Source organism: Jaculus jaculus, chromosome 1 (genome assembly GCF_020740685.1).
Source record: "Jaculus jaculus isolate mJacJac1 chromosome 1, mJacJac1.mat.Y.cur, whole genome shotgun sequence".
Taxonomy (NCBI): Eukaryota; Metazoa; Chordata; class Mammalia; order Rodentia; family Dipodidae; genus Jaculus; species Jaculus jaculus.
Window position 1 is genome coordinate 31,113,107 of NC_059102.1, and position 27,212 is coordinate 31,140,318.

Genomic DNA, 27,212 nt, shown 5'->3' on the forward strand with positions numbered 1-27,212 from the left:
CCAGTCAGCTCAGACCCTGTGAAAGATCCCCACCATCGCCTGCTGCCCCCCCCCCCATTCATTGTCTTCCCTTGTACCTGGGAACCAGTTGGCTTGTCAGGAAAGAGGCCAGATGTGGTTTCCCAGCAGAGAGCAGCCCTCCACACGTGTCCCCATGCGTGGCCACTTTCTCAGTCCATGGTAAGGGCTAGTAGCAAGCTCTCCCTGGATCTTATTCCCTAAGAAAGAAGGCCGGGATGGTGGCAAAGGAAAGCTAGCAGAGGCCAGCTTGAGGTTTGCATCTGTGTTCCTGTAGATGAGAAAATATCCAAGGTGGCTGATCTGGTTCTGGTTGGTGCCAGTCCTTCTCCTTCTGGCTACCATTTAGTGGACACCTACTATGTACCAGACCCACATGTCATTTTCATCTCATCCATTCCCTCACAGCAGTCTGCAGAGTCCGATGGCAATCTTGCCTTTTCACAGATGAGGACATTGAGGCCTCAGGAAGAGTAAGGTGTCTTTCTGAGGCTACACAGTACAAAAGTGGCAGCGACGATTCAGACTCGGGTCTTTGTCTCCCACACTTTGGTTCTGTGCCTTGGTTTCTTCATTTGCCAGTCTGCCAGCTACCAGCTCATTTATGCCCTACAGGCAGTAGACTTGATGCTTAGGGTTGAGACAAGACTAATTCTCAGAGATCAAAACAGCTGCGAACCCGGAGCTGCTCTTCTAGAAGTTACAAGGAGTTGGAGGTCAGTCAGGAAAGACTTCCTAGATGATGTGGACTGCATCACGGCCATCCAAGGGCAAATTCATGCGGAAGAGGTGAGAGGAGAACTCGGGACCTTAGGACCTTGGTCTTTAGTGACCCTAAGGACAGAAAACAGGCTGGTAGTGGCTCTGAGACATTTTGAGCAAGGAGAAGTGCCCAGGGACATCTCCCATCAGGCTTTGCAAATGGTATTGTAAGACAGACCCTTCATTGTTCTGAAGGCACTGAAGATGCCTGCCGTCAGAGTCAGTAGATGAGCTGAGCCCCCTGTGGAATCCAGCCTTGCCCAGCTGCTCAGGACTCGCTTGCTGCCTCAAGTGATTGACAGCCCTCACCTGGCTGGCGCCAGCTCTACCCAGCCACCAGGGTATTAACTCATTCCCTTCTGCCACCTTGGGAAGTGGGCCCCATTCATTACCCTCATATCAGAAAGGAGGCTGAGACTCAGGCTTAGTAACTTGCCCAAGGTCTTGCAGCTAGAAGTTCAGCATTGAGGACGGCATAAGCACTGAAGGGTCCAACATGACCAGGACAGGTAATCCACCTTTGTGCGTGCAATAAGCCCATGTTGCATCTCTGCTAGCTGAGACTCTGGGAGCACTAGCTACCCTCCTGATTTTTCTTTTCATTTATTTATTTTTTTTTATTTGATGGAGAGAAAGAGGCAGAGAGGGAGAGAGAGAGAGCATGGACATGCCAGGGCCTCCAGCCACTGCAATTAAACTCCAGATGCCTGTGCCCCCTTCTGCATCTGGCTTACGTGGGTCCTAGGTAATCAAACCTTAGTCCTTTGGCTTTGCAGGCAAGTGCCTTAACTGCTAAGCCATCCCTCCAGCCCCTGATTTTTCTTTTAAATATTTTATTTATTTGAGAAAGAGGCACAGAAAGACTGACAGAGAGAGAATGACTATGGACAGGCCAGTTCTGCTGTACATGAACTCCAGATGCATCCTCAATGCATCCAGACACATGTGCCACTTTTCTGCATCCAGCATTATGTGGGTACTGGGGGAGTCAAACCCCAGCTGTCAGGCTTTGCAAGCAAGTGCTTTTAACTGCTGAGCCATTCCTCTAGCCCCTTCCTGGGCCTTAACCCTAGCATTCTCCTAAAGTGGGAAGCTAAACAATAACATTTCTCAAGGTCCTTAAGACCTTTGTCAGGGTCAGTGCCCAAGAGAGCATCCTCTCTGGGTTTGGCTGTAACTGTGTAATACGTACGTGTGTAAACCAAGCTTTGTTTCCTGTATGCACAGGTGCCCACACACATATCGGTGGGTTACGTGAGCGTAACTCCTGTGTACTCAAGTGTACACCCTTGTCCACACAGAGAGAGACTTCAGGAAAGGTGGCGGGGCACCAGCATGCATTGAAGATGCATCTGAGAGCCTCACGGGGCTTGTTGGCTCATACCTAACCATTGGCCACACTGAGAGGTTTAGGTTTCTGTTTGCTCCTCGGTGGAACAGCAATGGCTTTTGTCAGGAGCCCCAGTTACAGCCATTGACGTCTGAGCCGCTGGCATCTCGGAGAGGCCTGTCAGCAGCCGTGGGTGGAAGCAAGCCCGGGGAGTCTTTGCGAGAACTCGTGTACGTCTCAGGCCAAGACTCGCAGGCGGTCCGCATGGGCTCATTGAGGCTGTTTTTAAGCCTGTCTTCCTTGGCTCCGTGGGGGTGCTCACCGCCTAGCTGGTGACAGGCTCTTCTGTTCTGTGCAAGCGTCCTCTTCTCTGGCACTAACAGTGTCTGGAAGCCACCCGGCCCAGCCCTGCAAGTGTCGCAGCTAGAGCCGAAGCCTAGGCCGGTCTTTCCAGGCGAGGCTGACCCCCAGGCTGTGGGGATGGTGACAAGCTCTGCTCCGGGCCTTAGGGCCATAGCAGAATAGGGGTTCTGAGCTGCTGTGAAGGGAGAGGAAATGCTCTCGTGTGACCAGGCATCTCAGGAGCTCCTGATATAGCAGAAATGTTAAAGAGGGCGCCCAGAGAAAGTATGGCTACCTCTTTGTCGTCCATTTGGACGCTCAATAAGTCTTTGCTCATCATCTCCCCCTGGGCTGGGGCCTGTGCATCAGAGGTAGGCAAAAGGACCCAGCCTGCTCCACCCCTGTGAACACCCTCCTTCTCCCGCATCCCTGGCTCCAGGGGAAGGGAGGAGGCAGCGCGTACGTGGAAGAGTTTCCATGAGTAACATTAGAGAAAGAACACAAGACCTCCAGCAGAGAAAGGCACTTGCTTGCAAAGCCTGCCGGAGGAAGATGGTAAAAGCAAGAGGGCAGAAGGAGGGGAGACCAAGAGGGCAGTTCAGACTCATACCAGGTTGGAGGGGCCGATGGAAAAACTCATCAGGAAAGTGGGGTTCTAGGCCTCCTAGTCACATACAGAGGGCTCTTCCTCCTCAGCATGTCCCACGGCCCTCTGTCTGGTGGGGGTGGGGGGCGACCTGATTGCTTTGCTTCTGTTCTAGATGAGTTTGGAACCCTAATTTCAAGGAGTGGGAAGTTTGGAAGGCAGCCACCCCAGCTCTTGATAATTTCGTATACACCTCACTTTTTAGTAGAAGAATGTATTTTTCTGTTTGTTTGGTTTTGGGTTTTTTTTGGGGGGGGGGGCCTTTTCTCCCCTCGGCTGCTTTGGTGCGGTTCCTCCGCCGCCAACTTAGTCGAAGCCCCAGCCCAGCTCTCGGAAGCTCGCTTTGGAAGGCGGCGCTGGCAGCAGGGACACCTGGGTTTCCACAGAGAAGCTAGTCGCGAAGGGATTTTTCTGACAAGTCCTCACCAAGATGCCTGCTTCTGAGCCACACGGTTCCTCAAAGCACATCTCGTTTTATCCGATGACAATAGAAATCCGGGCTTGGCCCCCACCTTAGGCCTGTCCCAAGGAAACCCACTGCTGGGAAGAAAGGCTGCCACTGAGGCCACTCTATCCCCAAGGTAGACACTGGGACACGGCTCTTGGGGGGTTCTGGTAAGCAGGTTTGAGGGGAGCTGTCCTTGCCTAGAGTAACTTGGAGGGCTTAGCTCCCACCCACTGAGGTTCTTTCAGTAACAGATGGCCAGTTGACTTGTGTGGCTCCCAGTCGAGGGGACCTTGAACTTGGTCCTTGTTAGTTAGGGATCACTAGTAAAGCTTGAATGACTGAAAAGGCAGCTCCAGTCCACTCAGCCCTACTGGAAGCTCCCTGGTCACAGCAGTGAGTCTGGGGAAGCACCCTGGCTCAGTACACCAGTACCAGGCGCTGGGAAGATATCGCTCTTTCTCCATGTTGGGACCTCACGGCTAGTTGCTGCTTTGTGGACTGACCGCTCAGGCGCCTTCTGTAACTCCTGCTGTATGTGGGGCTCAGGGTTCAGATCATCAAAGCACCTGTGGCAATTCCTAAAAAGACGCCCTGGAGCAACCTTGCCAGGGTCACAAATCTTCCCCTGAACCACCACGATGTTCAGAAACACAACGGGCATGGGCTGCAAAGCCAGGTGAGGTGGGGCAACCCTCTTCCACGACCTCCAGCTGGCCTCTGTGGCACTGACTTTGGAATGCCACCCAGAGGCTGAGTGGAAAGACGATCTGTGTGTAGTCGGTGCACTCTGACTACTCTGGGGAGTCCATCCTCCACAGCCTCGGAGCAAGCAGACCGTTGCTGGCCTCAGGGAGGAGTGCCACAAGGCTTGCTGCGAGCCAGCCTCTCACATAGTGCCCAAATATGCAGATGGCTGGGGTAAGTAGAGACCCACACACATCCCATTCATGTAGGACACAGGCATTGACACACATGCCTGCATGGCATTTCACTCCCCTGAACCTTGACAGAGGAGAGAGAGAAAGGTGGCCATCATGCCAAGCTGGGGGTACTCAGGCCAGTGGTGAGCTTCCTCACCTCTCCCTGAAGGGGCAGTGTGGTGGTGTGATTCAGGTGTCCCCCATAAACTCGGGTGTTCTGAATGCTGAGTTCTCAGCTGATGGAGATTTGGGAATTAATGCCTCCTGGAGGCGGTGTATTGCTGGGGGCTACCTTATGGGTGTTTTAGCCTGTTTCCCCTTGCTAGTGTTTGGCACACTCTCCTGTTGCTGTTGTCCACCTTATGTTGGCTAAGGAGTGATGTCCACCCTCTGCTCATCCCATTGTTTTCCCCTACCATCATGGAGCTTCCCCCTTAAGTGTGTAAGCCAAAATAAATGCTTTGTCCCCCAAAAGTGGCTCTTGGTCAGATGAGTTCTGCCGGCAATGTGAAGCGGACTGCATCAGGTAGCCAGGGCCCTGTGTCTCATGCAAGCCACCTCTGCAAAGGGTGGGCCGAGAAACTTCCCAGGACCTCAAAACAGAGGCAGAGCATGCCAATTCCTAGCCAGCTTGTGGCACTCAAAGGACATTTTCTTTCCAGGTAGGGTCTCACTCTAGCATATCAGGCTGGCCTGGCTCTCAGGGGACTTTTGGCTTCAGGACAGGTTGGCAGTGAAATAAATCCCTTTTTCCATGTTCACCAACTGTGGTCCTACCAGCCTTCCTCAAACCACTGACCACATGGGCATCAGTCTCATTTACTGCTCAAATGTCAAAACATGCAAGGTACAAACAGAAGAAAGGGCCAAGGACTACCTCCCTTAGCTCGACCCGGCCCCACAGTGAACACCCATCTTCCGTTGTTGCTAGTTCTCAAGTGTCTGTATCCTGCTGGGCGTGGTGACACACACCTTTAATCCCAGTACTCAGGAGGCAGAGGTAGGAGGATCACTGAGTTTGAGGCCACCCTGAGGCTACATAGTGAATTCTAGGTCAGCCTGGGCTAGAGTGAGACGCTACCTCAAAGAAACAAAAAAGAAAGGGAAAGAAAGAACATAGCCTGACCCTGACAGTGCCTAGAATATGAGCCACTTGAAACCAGTCTCTTCCCTCCAGTTGAGCAAAAGTGGGTTCTGGCACCCTCATGGCCTCTCCTCTGCCTTGAACCAGACACCCATCAGCTTGTACTACTGGCCCAACTGATAGACCCCATGAAGGAGACATCAGGGTTTAAGTGAGAAGGACCACAGTGCCAGGAGAGGTGAGGGTCGAGCAACCTGGGTTCCAGTTAAGGCTGCACAGTCACTCTTTGCTATATTGTCTCGTCACCTGTGTGCTTGTTTGTGACAGGTGCATGGTGGAAAGTACCTGTGGCATGGGCAATTTTAGACGAGCCAGAGTGGGAAGGAAAGGCCCTGAGACCTGTGACATCACTAATATCAGCAATAGGAACATATTCCAAGTTCTTCCCAGCTGGTGGAATGTGACTCCCAGGTTCAGGCTGCCTTCTTCGGGCTTGTTTGGGCGGTGTCAGGGGAAGACCTTACAACTGGGGTTGCTAGTTGTGGGGAGGCTAAGGGAGTGGAGGGCTCAATCTGAATTTTGGGGGATGGGATCCTAAGGGATTCTGTTGGTGTCTTTTCTTTAAATTATTTTTTGTCTATTCTTACTTGTTAATTTGAGAGTGACAGAGAGAAAGAGGCGCAGAGAGAGAAAATGGATGTGCCAGGGCTTCCAGCCACTGCAGACGAACTCCAGACACGTGCGCCCCCTTGTGCATCTGGCTAACATGGGTCCTGGGGAACTGAGCCTCGAACTGGGGTCCTTAGGCTTCATAGGCAAGCGCTTAACCGCTAAGCCACCTCTCCAGCCTGTTGGTGTCTTCTTTATTCCTGGCAGAAACAGACTCTTGTGGGCCCTACCAGGCAGCCAACAGGGGCCCTGGATCATGGTACTTGAAGCAGTTCAGAGAATTAGATTAACTCTTCCGCAGTGAAAGAAGGAGAGAGCCTGGGAAGGCAATGCCTCAACAAAGATCTCTGAGCCAAACAGGCCTGGCCTCAAGAAGCTTGGCAAGCAGAGGGTTGTTTCCAGTGCATTCAGTCTTAGCTCACAGGCTAGTAGCAAAGCCAGATGTGTTGTACGGAGCAAATGGGACTCAGTTGAAAATCCAGGAGATGGCCTTGGCTTAGAGGGAGAAGTCCTGAGGCCTAGACCCAACTCTGCTTGGGCTGTTGGTTTGGTTTTTGTTTTATTTTTGTTTGTTTGTTTGTTTTTAAAAAACCACGAGAGGGGATTTTATTTATTTATTTATTTATTTATTTATTTGAGAGAGCAAGAGAGAAAGACGCAGACAGAGATTGAGAATGGGCGCACCAAGGCCTCCAGCCACTGCAAATAAACTTCAGACCTTACTTTGTACATTTGGCTTACATGGGTCCTGGGGAATTGAACTGAGGTCCTTTGGCTTTGCAGGCAAATACCTGAACCACTAAGCCATCTCTCCATGGACTGTTGGTTTTTCGCTTTGTTTTTTCCCCTCTCCGTTGTCCTCATAGCAACTATCAGACAGCCTCCCTCCACCTCCTATGGCTAAGCCAAGGGTAGAGGTTCCTAGGAGTGCCACCAGTGTGCCCCCTTTTCTGGCTGCCACTTGTGGCCCTGGAGCCTCTGGACAGAACCCAGAGAGCTTTCCCTCAAAGAAGGGAGACCTGGCACTACATTAGATGAGAAACAAAGGAAGATCAGACCAGGGTGGAGGGATCGAGGACAAGACAGGATCCGAAGAAAAGGACCTCCCAGGAAGGGATTAAAGGCAGCCTGGTCCGGAGACCTGGATACTCAGATACTTGGCTCAGTAACTGTTTTTTTCTTTCTTTCTTTCTTTCTTTCTTTCTTTCTTTCTTTCTTTCTTTCTTTCTTTCTTTCTTTCTTTTTTAATGAGTGAACATGCAGCGTGAATGAACAAGAGATGTGAATGAGCCTTTACTGTGTGGCCGTGGTTGTCAGGGGTCACGTGAGGATGCGATGCCCACTTACTGTGATTGCAATGTCAACACACTTCAAGGGCAGCTGTGAGTAGCTGACATGCAAACACTGATGACCCATGCTGGGCTAAAGGAAACAGCTGACCGTCGGTCTCCGCGATGGGGTCATGCTTTTCAAAGCCCGGGGAAGCCGCCAGACTCCTGCAACAGCCCCAGCGGGCTAGTGGGTAGGAAGAGGCTAGGTGGCTGGTGCTGCAGAGACAGATATCTGGAGCTCACTTTCCTACAAAATGCATTTCATTTGTGGGTCATGCTATTGTTTCCGCTTCTTTTGTATTCTTATTTATTTTTAATATTTTTATTATTTATTTATTTATTTGAGAGCGATAGAGAAAAAGGCCAGATAGGTAGAGAGAGAATGGGTGTGTCAGGGCCTCCAGCCGCTGCAAACAAACTCCAGATGCGTGTGCCACATTGTGTATCTGGCTTACGTGGGGTCCTGGGGAATCGAACCTCAAACCGGGTTCCTTAGTCTTCACAGGCAAGCGCTTAACTGCTAAGCCATCTTTCCAGCCCCATCTTTTTTTATTTTTATTTTTCCATTAAGCAGGCATTAAGAGTGGCCGTGGCAGCTTATAGGGTCCTGTTCTCAGGGAGTGTGCTGGTCTTTTCTGCTATAAATGGGATGCAGACCCCTCAAGGCTGGCCATGGGCCAGGCATCGCCCAGTGCCCCAGCTGTCTGGCTCTGTGCCCTGCCCTCTGACCACTCTTGCCCTCCTTGTCCTAGCCCCAGCTTGCTTCCACCAGCCTGAAGATATTCATGCCCTATCCGCCCCTGTCTTCTCTGCAGGCTGGTGGTTCGTGAGCACCTCTGAGGAGCAAGGCTGGGTCCCTGCCACCTACCTGGAGGCCCAAAATGGCACACGGGATGACTCGGACATCAACACCTCCAAGACCGGGGAAGGTGAGAGCCTGAGGATTCTTGGCATACAGCAGTGAGGCTGGACTAAAGAGCCACTCCCCTGGGCTCAACCCCTCCTGGAAGTAGCTCCCCACTCTTCTCTCCCTAAGCTGTCTGAACCCCTACAATGGGTTGGGCTCCCTTCTGTTGGTATCCATCTCACTGGGATCGATTTACAAGTTCACCTCCTACCCCTGCCTGCCTTTGCTGGCACCCATGTGGGGCTCAGAACAGGGAACATTCTCATGGGTTGTGGACCTTGGGCTTTGGCAACTTCGGGATATAGGCTGAGGAGAACAAGTTTAAGAATGGCTAGAAAGCTCTTTCTCCTCAGAAGCACTGGGCTTCTCAAGGACCTGAGTCTAGCCCCAGCCCCGTACTGCAGCAAGAATGACCTCCAGGGTCATGTGGTCATGACTCCAGTTGCTCCAAAGACCCTGCTGTGGGCACCTGCCAGTACTACAGACTCGAGAGGGTCCGTGAGCCTCCCTTCAGCCTCCCAGGGATGGCAAGGGGGCTTAGGCTTCATCAGAATCACTCTGATTGACTGCTTCTCCTTGCATCGTGGAGCCTTTCTCTGCCCTGTGAGTCAGTATGAGCCCAGTAAGTCTGAGCTGACAGTGGTTCCCGGCTGCCTGCTCCCAATGCCTCCCATGGCCTGGCGGGAGGAATTCTTTCCCTAACGGTCGGTTAGCAGAACCGGATCGTATCCAGATGGCCGTGTCTGCGAGCCAGAGAGATGTAGGCTTGCTACCCAGGACGCTGGCCACTTCCAGGCCTGCTCTTCCCGTCCCTGCCTCCCTGCTGTGTTGGCCAAAATAATCAGCTCTCCAAGGGCCAGCGACTTATTCATCCTTCCCCTGAGCATCCGTTACTCTCAGCTGGCGGTTGGGACCCCACCCTTCGGCCCAAGTCCGTGCTTTCTTTCAGCCTTGTGATTCAAACCCTGTGTCTGCAACGGGCACCCACCTTGTGACGGGGCTCTGGAGTCTAGGCCCCTTTGGGAAAGGCTGGGGAGTTCAGATTGAGCCCCTGAGCCCTGGGGCTAAGCTGTCGTCCCATCCCCCAGTCACTTCATTGCACTTTACCTGGGTTGCTCCTAGTCTGCCTGCAGTTCCCAGGCCTTGCCTCCGACTAAATGCCCCATTCTTTGAGGACATGCTGAGGCCTCTTAATAGCAGCAGCTTGCTGACACGGTAACAGACGCCTAGAATCCCAGCACTTGGGCAGTAAAAGCAGGAAGATCAGGTAGTTGGAGGCCAGCTTGGGCTACATGAGGCCCTGTTTCAAAAAAAAAAAAAAAACCCAACATCTCAAAAGGCCCCAGTGCCAGACCACCACCGCCCCCCCGCCCCACCGCAAGCCCCAAGAGAACACTCTTACTGTCGTATTTCCAACTTCAGGGACAAAGACTCAAGATGTCCTGGGTTTATCTTTGTCAGGTTTGGGCCCAGGTGGACCTCCCCACTTGGCCGTGTGCCTGTCAGTGCTTGTGAGCAGGGAAGGCCACTGCGGGCTGTAGTCAAGGAAAGTATGTGGCAGAAAAGAATGTGCCAGGAAAAGGCAGAGAACAGAGGCTTTGCATAGGGTTGGAGGCCCCAGACAGTAAGCAGGCACAAGGCCAGGACAGAAAAGAGTCCAGGAGGCCCAGTTGGAACGGAGCATGGAGACTTCGCAGGGAATAGGTGGTAGCAGGTGGTGGAGGCGTGTGGCCTCGATGCAAAAGGAATTAGGCAGCAGTGAGGACCGGGTTTGTGCTCACAGGTGGACGTGAGCGCACTTGTGTACCCAGGTTGTTCCACCTCTACACGCAGGTAGGACCCATGTGCCAGTGCCTCTGGACGCATGTGGTCATCTTGGGCATCTCCTGCCCAGATCCACACTGTGTTCAGCACCTGATATCCCAGGCCTCAGGCCCTAGCTGCTGGTAATGTCCCTTTGTCTCTGCCCCCGCAGTCATGTGGTTGGTATGTGACTCAGATGGTTTCTTAACACCCTCCACACCTCTGTGGCCAACCACATAGGGCTTTTAAGAGACTCAAATGAGGGCTGGAGAGATGGCTTAGTGGTTAAGCGCTTGCCTGTGAAGCCTAAGGACCCCGGTTCGAGGCTCGGTTCCCCAGGTCCCACGTTAGCCAGATGCACAAGGGGGCGCACGCGTCTGGAGTTCGTTTGCAGAGGCTGGAAGCCCTGGCGCGCCCATTCTCTCTCTCTCCCTCCATCTGTCTTTCTCTCTATGTCTGTCGCTCTCAAATAAATAAATTAAAAAAAAAAAAGCAAATGTTTAAAAAAAAAAAAGAGACTCAAATGAGGTGATATATTTATTTTGTTTATTTTTATTTATTTGAGAGTGACAGACAGAGAAAGAGGCAGAGAGAGAGAATGGGTGCCTGCAGCCACTGCACACTAACTCCAGATGCCTGTGCCACCTTGTGCATCTGGCTAACGTGGCTCCTGGGGAATCAAGCCTCGAACTGGAATCCTTAGGCTTCACAGTCAAGCGCTTAACCGCTAAGCCATCTCTCCAGCCCGAGATGATCTTTAAACTTGGTTTAAACCAGGCCTGGCACACAGAGAGTAAGTGTTGGTCACTGTGAAGCCGGGCAGTTCCTGGGCGAGGCATCGGCTGAAGCTCCTGTGTCCTCGCGGAGAATCCCCGCGCCTCCACCCGCCCCACGTGACGGCTGTGCACTGAGCCTGCTTCATCCTCGGGGCCCTTGCAGGCCTTCCCCTGGTCCGCGCTAGGGAAGGAGACGTCACGCTAACAGATGAGGACAGAGTGGCTTCATAAGGCGACCTGGGCTGAGAGTGGGTCTGAGCTGGATCTCACACCTCCTAACCCGTTTCCCAGGCCTGTGTTTATAAGAAGCAGGGAAGCGGGGCTCAGGGGACACTCCCCTCCAACGGGGAGCAGATGGCTTCACCAAGGCTGAGCCCAGGTGTTTATGGGCAGCGCTCCTTTCATTCTCTCCACTAGTCAGACCTAGGTAGCCTGGCAGTTCTCCTGCAGTGCCAGGAGGTGGGACCAGATGGCACCCTGGAGCCCTGGTCTAGGATCCACTTCCCATTAGGATCCATTAGAAAGGCAAGACAGCCAGGCGTGGTGGTGCATGCCCTTAATACCTGTACTCGGGAGGCAGAGGCAGGAGGATCGCCGTGAGTTTGAGGCCACCCTGAGACTACATAATGAATTCCAGGTCAACCTGGAATTTGAGGTGAGACCCTGCCTCAAAAAACCAAAAAGGAAAAGAAAGGAAGGAAGGGCATATGGAGTCAGGCCTAGGCACAGGAGCGCATGGGTGCTTGGAGCTTAGCCGCCTAACCAGTACAGGTCTAGAGCGCACAGTCCAGGGAAGGAGATGATGCAGAGCTGTCCAGGTTCAGTCTCTGTCGTTAGAGGCCCAAACAGAGGGCATGACAGAGTACACCCTGGCTGTGGCATCTGCCCGTGTGCACCCAGCAAACCTTGCTGAGCTGATGTCAGGCACTGTACTAGGCTCTGGGGACAGAATCGTCCCCCTTAGCAAACCCCACCCAGTGTGGGTAGAGCTCTGAGCTGCAAGGAGGGAGTCCCCGGCTGTTCCTGAGCACAGGTTTGTAAGCCTAGGTGCTGGGGAACTCAAGCCCTTCTGGAAATTAGCACTGTCCAGGACCCCAGGGGGTGGGGGACAATGATCCTCGTATCCCTGGACACTGCATTGGAAAGGCTTCCCTCTCTGGGCTAGTGATTTGGTCCCTTCCTATCTCCATACTTTTTTTTTTTTTTTGGTTTTTGAGGTGGGATCTCCCTCTGGCCTAGGCTAACCTGGAATTCACTCTGTGTTCTCAGGGTGGCCTTGAACTCATGGCGATCCTCCTACCTCTGCCTCCCAAAGTGCTGGGATTAAAGGAGGGCACCTTCCTATCTCTAAAGTGCTGGGATCCTAAATCCTTTTTTTATTTTACAAGTGTATATGTGCACTCACCATATGTGGAGGCCGGAGGACAACTTCTGGCGTCATTCCTCAGACACTATCTACCTTTTTTGAGAGGGTCTGTCTTTGTTGTAGAACTCTCCAAGTAGGCTAAACCGGCTAGCCAGCCAGTCTCAGGGATCTGCCTATCTATCACTGCCTTCCCAGCACTGGGATTATACACGTGTCGCCGTGATTGAACTCAGGTCCTCTTGTTTGCAAGGCAAGCATTTGACTGACTAAGCTATGTCCCTAGCTCAGGGCTCTTAAATGCCTCAGTCTGCCTCCAGATGCAGGGGCAGCGAAGTGGTTTGATTAAATTTTTCTCCACATGCCACCATTGTCTCCCATTAGATCATCCTCCATGTGCCTGGGGTGTGTTCTTTGTCCAGGGGTCAGTGACTGGGCAGTATGTGGACACTCTTTCCACCCTTCCCCCAACCCCTCTCATCTTCATCTCCATTCTCTCCACCGGTTCGGTTCGTGTGGGCCGTGGGCTCCATCACCATCTCACGCCAGTGTCCAAGAGACGCAAAGCCCATCTGCGGCGCCTGGATCGCCGGTGGACCCTGGGCGGGATGGTCAACAGGCAGCACAGCCGAGGTGACCGCGGGCACCCACCTCTCTTCCCCCCACAGTTGCTGCCCGTCTCTCACTAACACCTCCTTTGCACATTGCTCTCTGCCTATGGCCACCTGAGTCACTGCAATGGGGCCAGGCTTGTCTCACCTTCTGCAGCTGGGAGTGGGGCCTGGGGCCTCTCTTGGGAATTGGAGTGGTACTAGGGGCAGCTCTGGCTTGCTATGTCCTGGGACGGAGGTTGTGGAACTTGGGGTGTGGTTGTGTGTCCCCCAGAAAGGAAGAGGGTGCTGGTGGGGTGTTAAGGAAGTCCCTGAATCTCAAAAGAAGACCGCCCCGCCCTGTACATTGCATATCAAAGGGACTGCAAGTATCTCTGGCCCTGCCAAGGCTTCCCTGTCCATATCTTTCATTGGCTGCTTCTGAGAAAGTCTCTCTCAGCCACAGCTGCTCTCTCAGCTGCTTAGGAACTCAGTAGAAAGAAAGACCAGCCCCACAAACCTTTCGCCAGCTCCACTTGAACTGGGAAGGTCACAGAAGCCAGGCCCAGGCTGGTACCAGGACAGAGGCCCAACCAGCTCTGGTGAGGGGTCAGGAGGATTCCAGGGAAGCCCTGGGCCGATGAGGGTGGGGAAGCTAAGGCATTTGCTGGTTCAAAGCTTTCTGGCCCCAGATTTTCCCAATGTCCAGGAACTTGGTAAATGAGAGAGAAAAGGGAGGCCTCTGGCCACATCCCTAATCATCTGTAGACCTTCAGGCCAGCGGGTGGTCAGTTCCTTCTGCTCCTCAGAAAGCAGAGCAGAGTGTGTTCTCCTTCGGTGACAGCGCAGCTGGAAACAGCTCATCACCCCTGAGAGGGCTTTGTACTGAGCCTTTCTGGAACACAGGGGTGCCCCAGTACTTTTCTCCCCCAACCGCAAAGCTTGTTCCCAAATGACAGTGGGTGTCCTCGGATAGTAGGGTATCCGTATTCCCGGGGGGCCACTACCTGCTGCTAGTCACAGGAACCCAGCTTGGGCTGGACCCTGGGGGCTGTAGAGGGCATGAGGCCAAGCTGGAAAAACAGCAACAGGCCAAGTCTAAAGCCAGGAGGGAGGGCACCGCTCTGCCAGCAGGCCCGGCCAGGAGTCAGTTTCTGAGAGTAGGATGTAGGCCCAGAATCACCCAGAAGGTGAGGGTTTGGCCTGTTCCACACACCGTCACGTGCCGAGCCCCAAACATGCCTGCGCCGTCACAACGACGTAGACACACGTAGACTTTTGCACCCATGCACGGTTCTGAGAGCCGCAGAGGACACAGTAGTACTTTGTCTCATTCCCCACCCCCACCCCTCTGCCAGCTGTGCACCCACAGTCCTGTGCACAAAGCCACTCGGATACACGTATGCAATGCCAATGGTCTCACCACACGCAGGCCCCGCTGACAGCTCAGTTACATCAATGTATACCTCTGCCAGCAAGGCCTGCAAGTGCGCACACCGTGACCCTCCTGCCCAGATGTGTGCTGCGTTCGGCAATGAGGTATGCAGACAAAACTCACCAGCTGCTGCATAACCCTTCAGTTACCCATAGCGTTAGTAAACACCAGCTACAACCGCCTCATTCCCCCGCCATTTCCCTTAGCCCTCTGGCCTTAAGTCAGACCTCCAAGGAAAGCTTGCAGAGCTGGCTGGCACCACGCTGTGAGCAGGGGAGCTGGAAGGGGAGGCCAGCAGTGGGTCGTCGAGTAACTAGATCAGGAAAGGCAGGGCTTCCCGAGGCCTCCGCTCCCCATCCCTGAGCAGGCCAGGCCTCTGGAATCAAAGGCCTGTATCGTGGGCAGGTTGGGGGAGTTGTAGGGGCCTGGAGGGGAGCAGAGAGACTGCTGACAGAGGGGAAAGTGTTTGGAAAGAGGAGGCTTCTGCGGTTTGCAAACTGCAGGGCTTCCAGCCCCTGCCTCGAAACTGGAACAGGCTGTCCACCTCCCCCAGCCTGCCCATCCGCCAGCCGCCTGCCCAGCCTCACCAAGACAGGGGTGACACCGCCTCAGCATGGCAGAGTCACGGGCCCCAGGACCCCTGGCTAGCCCCCGAGCTACCTGTAGACTCAGCCAGTCATGAGAACCTGTCTGTCTGAGCATTCCTTTGTCTGGACACTGCCCTTGACCATAAGCTTATTCCTCAGCTCACCTGTGAGCTGTGAGGCCTGAGAATCCTGGAGGCTGTGTCCATGCAGAAGTGTTTTAACACTTCTGCCTTCCCAGCCAAGCAGAGCAGAAAACCAACTGCTCAGAGGTGGAAGAGCTGGTCTGGCTGCCTGGCCCTTCTAGGGACCAGGGCTTGAATTCTCCTGTGGATCCCCACAGTGACCATAGCATGAACTCTTTGCTAGCCAACATGCTTAGCGAGCATATGAACTCCCAGGAGATGTGGTCACGACAACCCCAGAGCCCCCAACAGAAGGCCTCTAGCAGCTTAGTTTGGCCAGCCAGACCGAATATCCATGGATCTGCCCCTTGCCCCAAGCTGTTGGCCCATGGACTTTGTCCACCACCCATACCTAAGAGGCTTTTGTGGCCGGGCTTGGCAGCTCTGGAAGGCTGAACCCACCCTACATGGTCAAGACTCTGTCCTCCTCTGTGGGGCAGGGCAGGGCTCCTCTGATCTTCCCCTAAGAAGGGTTTTCATTTCTCTCTGCAAAAGCAACCTTGCCTAGAAAAACTTTAATGATAACTTCCTGCTTGAACCACAGGCTTTTAAAAATAGCCCAGCGGAACAAAGGCAGAATGTGGAGCCCAGGCCTCGCCTCACCCGAACCTCAGGCCCTGGATTCCCCAGGCCTGGCGCCGTCCCGATGGTCATGGCCTAGGCCAGAGTTTACCATGCTGCACTGGAAAATGGAGCAGGCAGGAGAGCCGAGGCTTGGCCTGGAGCTCGTGGAAGTTCTCCAGGGCCTGAGTCACAAGCTGACTGGGCAGGTTCTCAGGCAGCCTTGGCAGTACTCCTGGGTGAGGCTGGGATAGAAACTGAAGACCCAGAGCAGGGCCCTCCCTGGCCAATGCAAGAGAGGCCCGGGATGCCCACCCTTTGCTTTTTGGCTGCCTTTCAAGCACAGCCCATGAGTTTTGTCCTGGAGCCTGGCAGACCAGCCACCTCCTCCGCAGAGGGAGCTGCTGTCTCAACACAGCATAGGGCTGCAGACAGCACCCCGATAATCCAGGGGACAGTGGACAGACGGCCTTCCCACAATGGGGCCTATCTTTTATGGCCGCCCAGAGACTCAGGCAAGCTGCCCAGCAAGGTCCAGCCAGAGAGTCCAGGGGTGGTTGTCACAGCTGGGAGCCAGGAGTGGCAGGCGTCTCTGAGACCAGCCTCCTGCTATTTTGAGCTCCCAGAAAGCTTCCCACCCAGTCCCTACTCAGAGCTGCCTTCCTCTTTACGAACGAGCCAACAGCCTCTACTGATGGACTGCTATGTGCCTGGCACCACCACGGCCTCCAGGGAGCACTGCAGGGCTCGGGGTGACCCTTCCAAGATAGCCATCTCCTCCTCCCACCCCCCTCTCCCAGGGAGGGTGGGTAGAGACCATGCTCCTCCCTGGGCCTTGAGCCATCCTCTAGATAGTCTTGAAGAGGCAGGTGACCCCAGCAGCCATAGAAGGAACACCTTTCTGGAAGCCCTGGAGCTTCCAGGATACCGCTGAGGGATGCAGGGGCCTCCTTGGAAGGGAAGCCAAGCAAGACACCTGCTGCCCAGCCTCCCGATGCCTCCCCACCCAGCAACCTCATTCAGGGATTCCCCGGTGCTGTGGGGAAACCATAAGGAGACCCCAGGGCATACCTCGAGACTCCCACAGCTGGACAGGAGCCACTCCAACACCTCCACAAATCCCATAGGTCTACCTGCCTATAAGGACTTGGCAATTTCACACCCACTTGGCTTTTAACAAAACACGACCATTCCCGTTGAACTTGTTCCATGGAACCTTCTGTGGGAAATGCTATGATCTACTATTTACTAGAGGCCCAGTGAAGGTGGCCCCTGGAGGTCAGACAGAGGAAAGGTTTAAGAGGCTGAGGTGTGTGGCAAGGCTGAGAGAATGCATGTGAATGCAGATGCAACCTGGCACATTCTGAGAAGCGATGTGCCAGAGACCTCAATGCATTCAGGGGACACGTACCATTCATCTCAGTGTTGTGACTCAAACCCTGGGAGAAGCAGATTCCCAGAGGAGCAAACTTCACGCTGCCCAGGTCTTTTGCTAGGATCCTGGCTGGCTTTGAGGCGCGCTGAGAGCAGCCAATGACTCCTGACCCTTGGCCTCTTCTCTGGCCCATGACACCTTAGCAAGCAGCTGCGCAAGACCAGGCTAGGGCGAGAGGGGACAGGAAGCAGGACCTGTACTGCACCCTGACCTCAAATAATCTTACTCTTTTTACTCCCCTGCCCACCCACTCACAGAGGAGAAGTATATCACTGTGCAGCCCTACACCAGCCAAAGCAAGGACGAGATTGGCTTTGAAAAGGGCGTCACTGTGGAGGTGATCCGGAAGAACTTGGAGGGCTGGTGGTACATCAGGTAGGAGGAGACTGGCTTGGCAGTAGGATGCTTGTCACTTCTCACAGTCACCCCTCCCCGCCCCACCCGCCCCCGGGTAGCAGAGCTCAGTGCAGGGTAGCTGCTGCCCAGCTCACAGACAGGCCGTTAGCTAGAACCAGAAAGCAGGGCCAGGGAGCCAGGCAGCCGGGCATAGATAGGCTCGGCTCCCAGGCAGCGGTGCAGTCCCCTCTGAACCGCAGCAGGCTGCCTGTGCCGCCCCCTGCTCAACACTCAGAGAACCAGACACGAGCCTCTGGCACCTGGGTCACACTGGTGGGTGTGGATCCTTTGCCCTCCACAGGGCTGGTTATAAGGCTGAAGGAAAATCAAGGTCTCTTCCTGTCCCTACCCCACACCCCAGGGCCTAATCAGTGTCAGCAGAGAAATGCATGAGGGGAGTGGAATAGACTGACTTTTGTGGGTGTCATTCATTGCTGCCCTGCCCTCCCGGGGCCTTGCTTTGAGGAAGTACCTTTGATTCTTTGGAGCATCTAAGTTCTGAAAAACCCGTTTGGTTCCTCTTCTCTGCCTACAACCCAAACAAAGGTAGTTCTCTCTGAGCTTCTTGGGACAGCCACCTCAGCCTACCATACCTGTCAATCCCAGACCCTCTGTGGACCCCCTTAGGGGGCCAACCCGTGCCGCAGCGCCCGGTGATCCAGGTGATGCCAGCTCTCATGAGACAGTGGCTTGTGGGTAGGGCACGGTGCTGGTCTTAATGGCTGGTGTGAGGGAGGATGCAGTGACTGAACCTAAGTGTGAGTTAATTACATTCCCCTCCATCCCCCTGTCCTGGTACTTAGCAGTTTGAAGGTCTGAGATGTCCTTTTCTGTCCTGATAGTGTGGAACGTACTGGCCAAAGTAACTGTCCCTAGAATTTTATGTTCTGTAAGTAGTGAAAACCAGAGCCAGTGCCTAAATCCAACAGCCATGGACTCGACGTGGAAAGGCTAGAAAATACCCTAGAAAGCTACTAGACAATTTTTTTTTTTTTTTTCTGTTTTCTGAAATGACAAGCAAAGTCATTCAGGGCTATTTCTACTCGGCCCTTGTCCCTGTAGCTTAGTCCTTTAGCCAGCCAGAGCTTGAACCCAGTCTACCTTAAGAAGGCTGCCAGACGTCCCCTTAAATATGCCATTTCCCAACATTCCAGGCTCTGTGTTGATCCTTATTTCCTGTCTGTCTTCTCCTCCTCCAGTCCTACACACATGCACCTCCAGTATTCATCCTCTCTCTCCTTTCCTCCCTCCTTCCCTCCCCCCCTCCAGCCTAGTCCTGGAGGGAGTCCCGCTCCAGAGCTGGGAAACAGCTGGGAGGGAGTTGGACCCAGACGCGCAGCCACCCCTGGTGCCTTGCATCACTCTGCCTGGAGCCTTTCTTTGTAACACAAAGCCTGGAACTGAGCTTCATCCTTATAACAGGGAGGAAGGAACACACAGGGCTGTGGAATGGGGCACTCTAGTCTACACGCAGGCCTGACCTAACCTTTATCCCTAGAGCTCCTGTCCCGCATCTTGGCCTCTTTCTCAGAGGAAGACACTAACATGGTCCAGCACTTTGGTCTTCTTTTTTTATTTCCCCTGAGATTCAGGAGCCCCTGGCTCTGGGCCAGGTATTGCCACCAGTCTGGAGGCTCCTCTGCTAACTGCTTGGCTTGTCTGAGCCCTGTCTGTCGGTTCAGAGTCGCTGCTCCTCTGCACCCTTGGCATTCTGGACTTCTGTTTGGACCCATGACATCCAGGAAAGCTCCTAGCCCCAACTTCGGGTCCTTAGTTTCACTGCCTTCTAAGCCCCCAGACAAGGGAGCTGGGACAGCCTGCGTACGCGTTCCTGAGATGTGACCTCTTGCCTGGACTTGCGTGTTTCTTGTGTACCACCTCGTGCTCTCCCAAGGTCACATCAGGGAGTGGGGGAGGTTGTCAGCCATCTGGCCTGGAAGAGCCATTCTAAAGAGCCTGCTGTGTCCCAGGGAGCAGATGGGGACATTGCAACCCAAACCTGAACCCCATTGGCCTGATAGTGCCGGACCAGAAAGTCAGCTCCCAGTGGATTTGAGTGAGAGAGCTCAACACCATGGAAGAAAGGGGAAAAAAAACTTGTTTTAAGAAGTCATCAAATCACCAAGAATTAAGACAGCCCTGTCATTTGCCTTTTGTTTTGTTTATGAGCTTTGGGGTTTGTTTTGTTTTTGTTTTGCCATACCAATGGGTTTAATTTCATCCAGTCATGTGCTTTAGTCTTCATTTTTGGCTTCTGCTTTTGGAGCCCCAGCTTAGAAAAGCTTTCTCAACCCCTAAGATTATATAAATATTCATAACTTTTCTTTTTGAGACAGAGTCTTGTGCATAGCCCTGGCTACACTGGTATTTACCATAGACCCCAGGCTGGTCTAAAACTTACAGCAGTTCTTCTGTCTCGGCCTCCCAAATACTGCAATTATCGGCATGAGCCACCATATCTGGCTCTTTTTTTTCTCTCTTTCTTTCTTTTTTAAACTTTGCTGTGTGGTGTGAGGCCAAGTCTCTCTTTTACTTGTTTTTCCTAACTGGATAATCAGCTGTCCTCGAGTCACCCATTGGATAATTTCTCCTTTCCCTGTGGATTTAAAGTGGCACCTTTGTGGACTTAGTCTGTGAGCTTGATCTATCTGTTGTCCTTGCACTAGGAACAAAAGACCCTCCCTTCAGGTGGTGATGGTGGTGGTTTTTGTTGTCACCCCCCCCACCTCTTCCTCCTTTTGAGACAGGGTCTCACTGTGCAGCCCAGGCTGGCCTAGAACTCCCAAGTGCTAAAATTAACAGCCATGTACCACCATATGCAACAGTCTTCTTTATAGACATCTTCCTTTTGATCCCAAAGTATTCGTTGCTCTAGATACCTTTTCAAACCTGTTCTATCCCTGAATCTTACAGTAGAAGGGTGTGGTGGCGCACACCTTTAATCCCAGCACTTGGGAGGCAGAGGTAGGAGGATCGCCACCCCGAGACTACAGAGTGAATTCCGGGAAAGCCTGGGCTAGAATGAGACCCGACCTCCATAAACGAAAACAAAAACTGAGCTTGAGACTTGTAGGACTCTAACCTATGCTACCCTTTCTGGTCATCCTTCCCTTCCCGTAGGGCGTAGGGCATGGGACTCTACAGCACATTCACACCTTCGCACTTCTTATCTTTGGACTTGCCCTCAGCTTTGGATCATGCAATAGCCAGTCATGGTGAACTCTACCTTTTGGGCAGCCCCAGCATTTAAGAAAGCTAAGGTCAGGGCCCTGTAATTGCTCGAGAAGGAGAGCCAGCACCACGAGGGATTGCAGCAAGCAGGACGAGCCACCCGGGAAGGAGCAGTGTTAGACCGCCTTTCCCACTTGTCCCCAGATCTAGGTCTTCCTGGAGCAGTGGGACTGCCGAGCCCATCGTCAACATGAGAGAGAAGGCTCGGCTGGGCGGGGGAGCCAGGTGGAGACCAGGGCCTGGGAGTAGAGGTGAGGTGAGGCTAGGGGCTGTAATGATGATGTGCCTCTCCCCGACCCCACCCCCCAATCACTACAGATACTTGGGCAAAGAGGGCTGGGCACCAGCATCCTACCTGAAGAAGGCCAAAGATGACCTACCAGCCCGGAAAGGCCCAGTGGAGATCATCGGGAACATCATGGAGATCAGCAACCTACTGAACAAGAAGGGATCTGGGGACAAGGAGGCCCCAGCTGAAGGTGAGGGCTCTGAAGCCCCCATCACCAAGAAGGAAATCAGCCTACCCATCCTCTGTAACGCCTCCAATGGCAACGCCCTGGGCGTCCCCGAGAGGACCACATCCAAGCTAGCCCAGGGCTCGCCAGCTGTGGCCAGGATTGCACCTCAGAGGGCCCAGATCAGTAAGTACTTAATGACCCCTTCTCCTCACTGCAGAGCTCCTACAGGGTAGGTACGGGTCCAAGGAAAGTCAGGGTGTAGGACCCATACGTCATGGTCACCTTGGCCTAACCCTCCTGCTACCGCAAGAGTAAAGAGGCCAGAGAGTGTCACCCACATCTGTAAGCTGATGTTCTGAAGATGAATCACAGGAGGGAGCGGGTTGCTGGCCTCCCCCCACTCCAGGGAAGAACCTGGCTATTTGGCAGCAGAACACATCCCAAGAGCTAAGAGCACCTTTTCTCTATAGGTGATATAGAGAGCCAGACTAATGGCATGTGGTTGACCTAACAGTCTTCAGATGTCCTCCATAAACTCATGTGCTCTGAATGCTTGGTTCCCAGCTCATGGTTAGTTGGGAGGTGGAGCCTTGCTGAAGGAGGTGTGTTGTTGGGGGTGGGCTCAGGGGTGTTGTAGCCAGCTCCCCTGTGCTGGAGTAGGGCTCACTCTCCTGCTGCTCCCTACTTGCTGTGGCAGAGGCGATGCCCAGTCTCTGCTCGTGCCATGCTTTCCCCTGCCATCATGAAGCTTCCCCTCAAGACTGTGAGCCAAAATTAAAAACTTTGCCGGGCGTGGTGGTACACGCCTTTAATCCCAGCACTCGGGAGGCAGAGGTAGGTGGACCGCTGTGAGTTCGAGGCCACCCTGAGACTCCATAGTGAATTCCAGGTCAGCCTTGGCCAGACCCTACTTCAAAAAACAAAAAACAAAAAACAAAAAAAAAAACTTTCCTTCCATCAGCTGCCTTTGGGGAGGTGCTTTGTCCCAGCAATGAATGAGAAGGTAACTGCAGCCCGTTTGCATTGTCAAGTCCTCTCTACAGGGCTGTTTTGTAGAGTGAAAGATGTGCAAGATTAACTTTCTAGGGCTTCCTCCTTGCCTATTGCTTTCCACTGGTTTCTAGAAACCTAAGAGAGTTGGGAGCATGAAGCATTAGTGCCTTCCACAAAGTGGTCCGGACTGAGCTTGCTTCAAGGATCCCCTTCATTCTCCCAGGAAATGTGGGTGTATGGCCCAACAATGCATTTGGTCTTATGTGGAGACCAGTTTCTGTTTGTATCCAGCTAATAATAATCTGGGGGGAAAGCTGGGTTTTTTTTTTTTTAAATTTTTGAATTTAGTTGCCATCTCTCCCGTGAGTAAAACCTTTTAGGCAGTCTTTTGGAAAATCTTTCTAGGGCAAGGCTCTTGCCTGGCCTTCTGTTAGCTTCTCGGAACTTATTAATAAGCAAGGAAACTGCTCCTAACATTGAAAATGTGCTGAATTCATGCAGCCTTCGCCCTGAAAACTTGTACACTTCATCTTAAGGGTTTCATGAGTCCCCTGAAGAACAGCCAAGGAAGCTTAAAGGTGTATCAGTTCCTGTAGTGACTTTAAGCACCAGGTCTTTCATAAACATGAGGCCAACGTGTGCAGTTCCAGGGATCGTGAGTGGGTCACACCTCACACCCAGAGAAGGCAGGTGAAGCACTGTTGCTCTTTTTGTTATTTTTGAGGTAGGGTCTTACACTAGCCCAGGCTGACCTGGAATTCACTATGTAGTCCCAGGCTGGCCTCGAACTCACGGCAATCCTCCTGCCTCTGCCTCCCGTACACCACCATGCCCTGCTTCATTTTCTGACTGGGATCCCTGAGGCTGTGACTCTTCTTTCAGGTTCCCCAAACCTAAGGACAAGGCCGCCCCCGCGCCGAGAATCCAGCCTGGTACGTGCGTTGCCTCTTTCCTGTCGGGCACACTGCAGCAACCCTTGTTCACTTGGTACCTTGTAACACAGACCGTGGCCCGACGGTGTGCGGTACCCTGCTGGGGCTTCGGGCTTTGTGGGGCTGGGGACAGGACCGAAGCCTGCGCATCCAGGTCTTTCGGAGGCCTGGCTTGACAGTTCATAGTCAGAAACATGCTGCACTCCAGAGCTAAATAAATCCAGCCCGGCCACTGCACGCTGGCAGGCATAAACACTTAGGCTGGCCGGCAGAAGTGTTCAGCGGGGCATTGCCAGGGGCTGGCCGTGGGGCTGCTGGCCGTGCTGGCCTGGGAGCCTCGCCGCCTTGCCTTGCTCAGGAATGCCTGGTGGACGTGATGGATGCCAGAGCGTGCAGGGCAGACGGCAGGTCAGTGAGCATCCTGCAGGAAGGAGTGTGAATTGCAAGAACTGGACCTTGTCAAAGCTTACAGAAATGACAGTGCTGGGGGTCCGTGGCTCTTGGATGTAAAGTGAAAGTCCTGACACCAATCCTGTTGCCATGGGCAGTGGAGAGGGGAGCTTTGGGGCAAGGGTGGACCTCAGTGGTAAAGTGCTTGTCTGGCATGCACGTGGCCCTGGCACACCTTCCCCAGCACCCGCTGAGCAGGAATGGGAGCTTCAGGGCTGCTGGCACCAATTTGCATTTTGTTTCTGAGAGACCCTTCACAAGACACCTGCACTCCGCAGGCCTCAGCCTTCTAATGGTGATGCAGCAATGGTACTGGCTGCCTCTGTTGTCAGGGTGAGGGACAATGTGTGTGTGTGCAGGGGCTGGCAGCTCCCTTTGCATTTCCTGTATTGACCTCCAGCTGTTTGGCAGCTCTAACTTTTGCTCCCTCTGTTCGGGACAAGTCACACCTGCCTTATCATGTCCCCGTGACCAGTAGCATATGCCTTGGAGGGTACCAGCCATCTGGGGAAGTCAAGACCCACCTTCCATATGGTTTTTTTGTTTGTTTGTTTTTGGTTTTAGGGTTTTTTTGGAGGTAGGGTCTCACTGTAGCCCAGGCTGACCTGGAATTCACTATGTAGTCTCAGGGTGGCCTCGAACTCACAGCAATCCTCCCACCTCTGCCTCCTGAGTGCTGGGATTAAAGGTGTGCGCCACCACCCCCAGCCTTAACTTACTTTTTTATTGACAACTTCCCTAATTATAGACTATAACCCATGGTAATTCCTTCCCTACCCCCACTTTCCCTCTGACCATGACACTTCCATGCCCTAGTCATTAATCCCAAGTGTTAATATCTCTTTTCTCCTGTTTGTTTGGTTTTTTGTTTTTTGTTTTTTGTGTTTTTTGAGACAGGTTCTCTTATAGCTCAGGATGGCCTGGAACTCACAATGTAGTCAAGCATGACCTCAAACTACCCCCCCTTTTTTTTTTAATAATCAAACTACCCTTTTTTTGTTGTTTAGCACATTTTTTTATTATTGACAACTTCCATAATTACATACAAAAAACATGGTAATTCCCTCCCCCCCCCCACTTTCCCCTTCACAACTCTACTCTCCGTCATATCCCCTCCCCCTCTTAACCAGTCTCTCTTTTATTTTGATGTCATCTTTTCCTCCTATTATGAGGGTTTTATGTAGGTAGTGCCAGGCACTGTGAGGTCATGGATATCTAGGCAATTTAGTGTCTGGAGGAGCACGTTGTAAAGAGTCCTACCCTTCCTTTGGTCCTTACATTCTTTCCACCACCTCTTCAGCAATGGACCCTGAGCCTTGGAAGGTGTGATAGAGATGTGTGTGATAGAGATGTCTCAGTGCTGAGCACTCCTCTGTCACTTCTCAGCACTGTGGTGCCTTTTGAGGATGACCTCAAACTTCTGATCTTCCTGTTGGTACCTTCTGAGTGCTGGGAATACAGGCTTTTGCAGTACCACACCCTGTTTATGTGGTGTCGGGGATTGAACCCAAGGCTTTGTGCATGCTAGGCAAGCACTCTACCAACTTTGCTGGGTCCCCAGCCCCTCCCCTGGGGTTTTACAACTGAGTGATGAATTCTCCCTTCCTCTTTACTCTTTTAGCCCCAGCTAATTATTTGCAGGCAGACTTGACTTTGGCAAGAACGAGGTCATTCCTTCCACACTTAAAAATGCAAGCTTGCTAAGACAGGACTGCTGGTTTGAGTTAGGCCCGGCTGAATCCCACCTGGCCAGGGTACAGGCGAGGCTGGGGCCTGGCTGTGTCCGCGTGGCAGCACAGTTAGGTGCAGAAGCAGGCAAGGTTGGCTGATTCACACTCACTCTCCCAAACCAGCTTCCTCCCGCCCCTCTCACTTAACGTAATACAAGACCACTCCGCGTAGACCATCAGCTTGGTGGGTTAGACCCTAGAAGGGAGAAAAGAGTTTGTGGGAAGAAGAGAGGGTGTCAGGAGTGCTTGGTTTCTGTTTGTTGAGCTCTTCCAATGTCCCTTTTTGGGCCAGAAATTATTACAGTGTCTCAGGACTGTCTTATTCAGGACCCCATTCTTAGTTCCATTTTGCAGATGAGAAAAACAAGGTCCACAGCTGTCCTGTCGCCAGCTTTTTTCTCTTGGCTGGTGTTAACGCTTTTGTGTGAGGGAAGACATGATACGGAGGCATAAGGCCCAGATCAGTCAAAGAACAGGCCGGTTGAAGCTAGAATCCGCCAGGCTGGTTGACCGTATGGTTGTGCTAGGTCAGCACCTCAGACCAGCACCCAGCGCACAGTGAGTGGTTATTGGATGAATGCGGCTCACAGATCATGGGCCAGAGCCAAATTCTAAGAGCCCCTGAATGCCACACTTAGATGCTGGTGTGCCAGCATCTAAAGGCATTTAGGTCTTCCATCATAATGGCTACTCAGAGAAACAGGGCCACGTGCTCTATTCAGGGCCTGTTGGACCATTTGGCATCCGCAAGTTGACTTGTCCCCAACCAGCAAAGACTTGTTCCAACCCCGCCTACTCCCACGCTTCACTTCCCCCGCTGGAGATGGTTGGCTGCTCACCCTGGTCCAGCTGCCAGCTGCCCACCTGACTTAAGACTTCCCCCTTCAACTTAAGAAGTGGCTTTTCTCCTGTGGGGCAGCGCCCAGCCTGTTAGAATGGTTCCTCTGCCTCTTTAAATTTACGTTGTGGTGTCCAGCGATTGAGGCACTTAAAAACTCACCCTGCACAGGTGTCAGGGTGGAAAGTACTGTGTTATCAGTGAGTGTTTTCATAGGCTATACTGGGGGGGAGGGGAGCACCATTAAGCCCCGAGTACCATCTGAGCCTCCTTGGGGATCATGCATCTCAGGAATAAGCCCCAAGTGCCGGCGATAAATGCCTGCCAGGCCAGCTGTTTTCCAGCTAGTGGCGATACCCATGTGCACCTGGGGCCCCAGTGGGCACCAGTCAATGGCCCACTTGTGGCCCTGACAATCGTCTTCTCCCTGCCTAGGGGTTCCAGCTACCGAAGCCGCCAGAGCCCCCTTCTGTTGAGGTGGAGTACTACACCATTGCTGAATTCCAGTCATGCATTTCTGATGGGATCAGCTTCCGCGGTGGACAGAAGGCAGAGGTAAGCCTCCGTGGCATCAAGGACCTTCATTTCCCATTTCATGTCTTGCTAGCAAGGTTTTTGTTGTTGTTTTTGTGTTTTGGATTTGTGAGTTAGGTCTCTTTCTCTGTAGCCCACACTCACCTGGAACTTACTGTGTTGCTCAGACTGGCCTCAAACTCCCATAAATTCTTTTTTTTTTTTTTTTTTTTGAGGTAGGGTCTCATTCTAGCTGGGGCTGACCTGGAATTCACTATGTAGTCTCAGGGTGGCCTTGAACTCACAGCAATCCACCTACCTCTGCCTCCTGAGTGCTGGAGTTAAAGGCGTGCGCCATCATGCCCGGCCCCATAAATTCTTCTGCCTCAGCCTCCCAAGTGCCAGTATCTCAGGTACAGCTCACCATCCCAGGCCCATTTTCTTCTGATCACAGGGTGTCGCCTCACCTCAGAGGAGTGGCA

General features: G+C 53.0%; 1 protein-coding gene across 5 annotated transcripts in view; it reads left to right on the top strand.

The window, feature by feature from the left end:
- Positions 1-27,212, top strand: part of Sh3pxd2a (SH3 and PX domains 2A) — a 256,313-nt gene that overhangs the window by 218,151 nt on the left and 10,950 nt on the right. For 3 of the 5 annotated variants that reach the window (XM_045142193.1, XM_045142194.1, XM_045142196.1), the window contains 6 exons: positions 8,366-8,479; positions 12,949-13,032; positions 17,447-17,564; positions 21,135-21,457; positions 23,150-23,199; positions 26,653-26,772. In XM_045142193.1, coding sequence (XP_044998128.1) covers positions 8,366-8,479; positions 12,949-13,032; positions 17,447-17,564; positions 21,135-21,457; positions 23,150-23,199; positions 26,653-26,772 — 809 coding nt within the window. The remainder of the gene's footprint in view (positions 1-8,365; positions 8,480-12,948; positions 13,033-17,446; positions 17,565-21,134; positions 21,458-23,149; positions 23,200-26,652; positions 26,773-27,212) is intronic. The other 2 variants (XM_004659376.2, XM_045142195.1) reach the window with 1 other exon arrangement.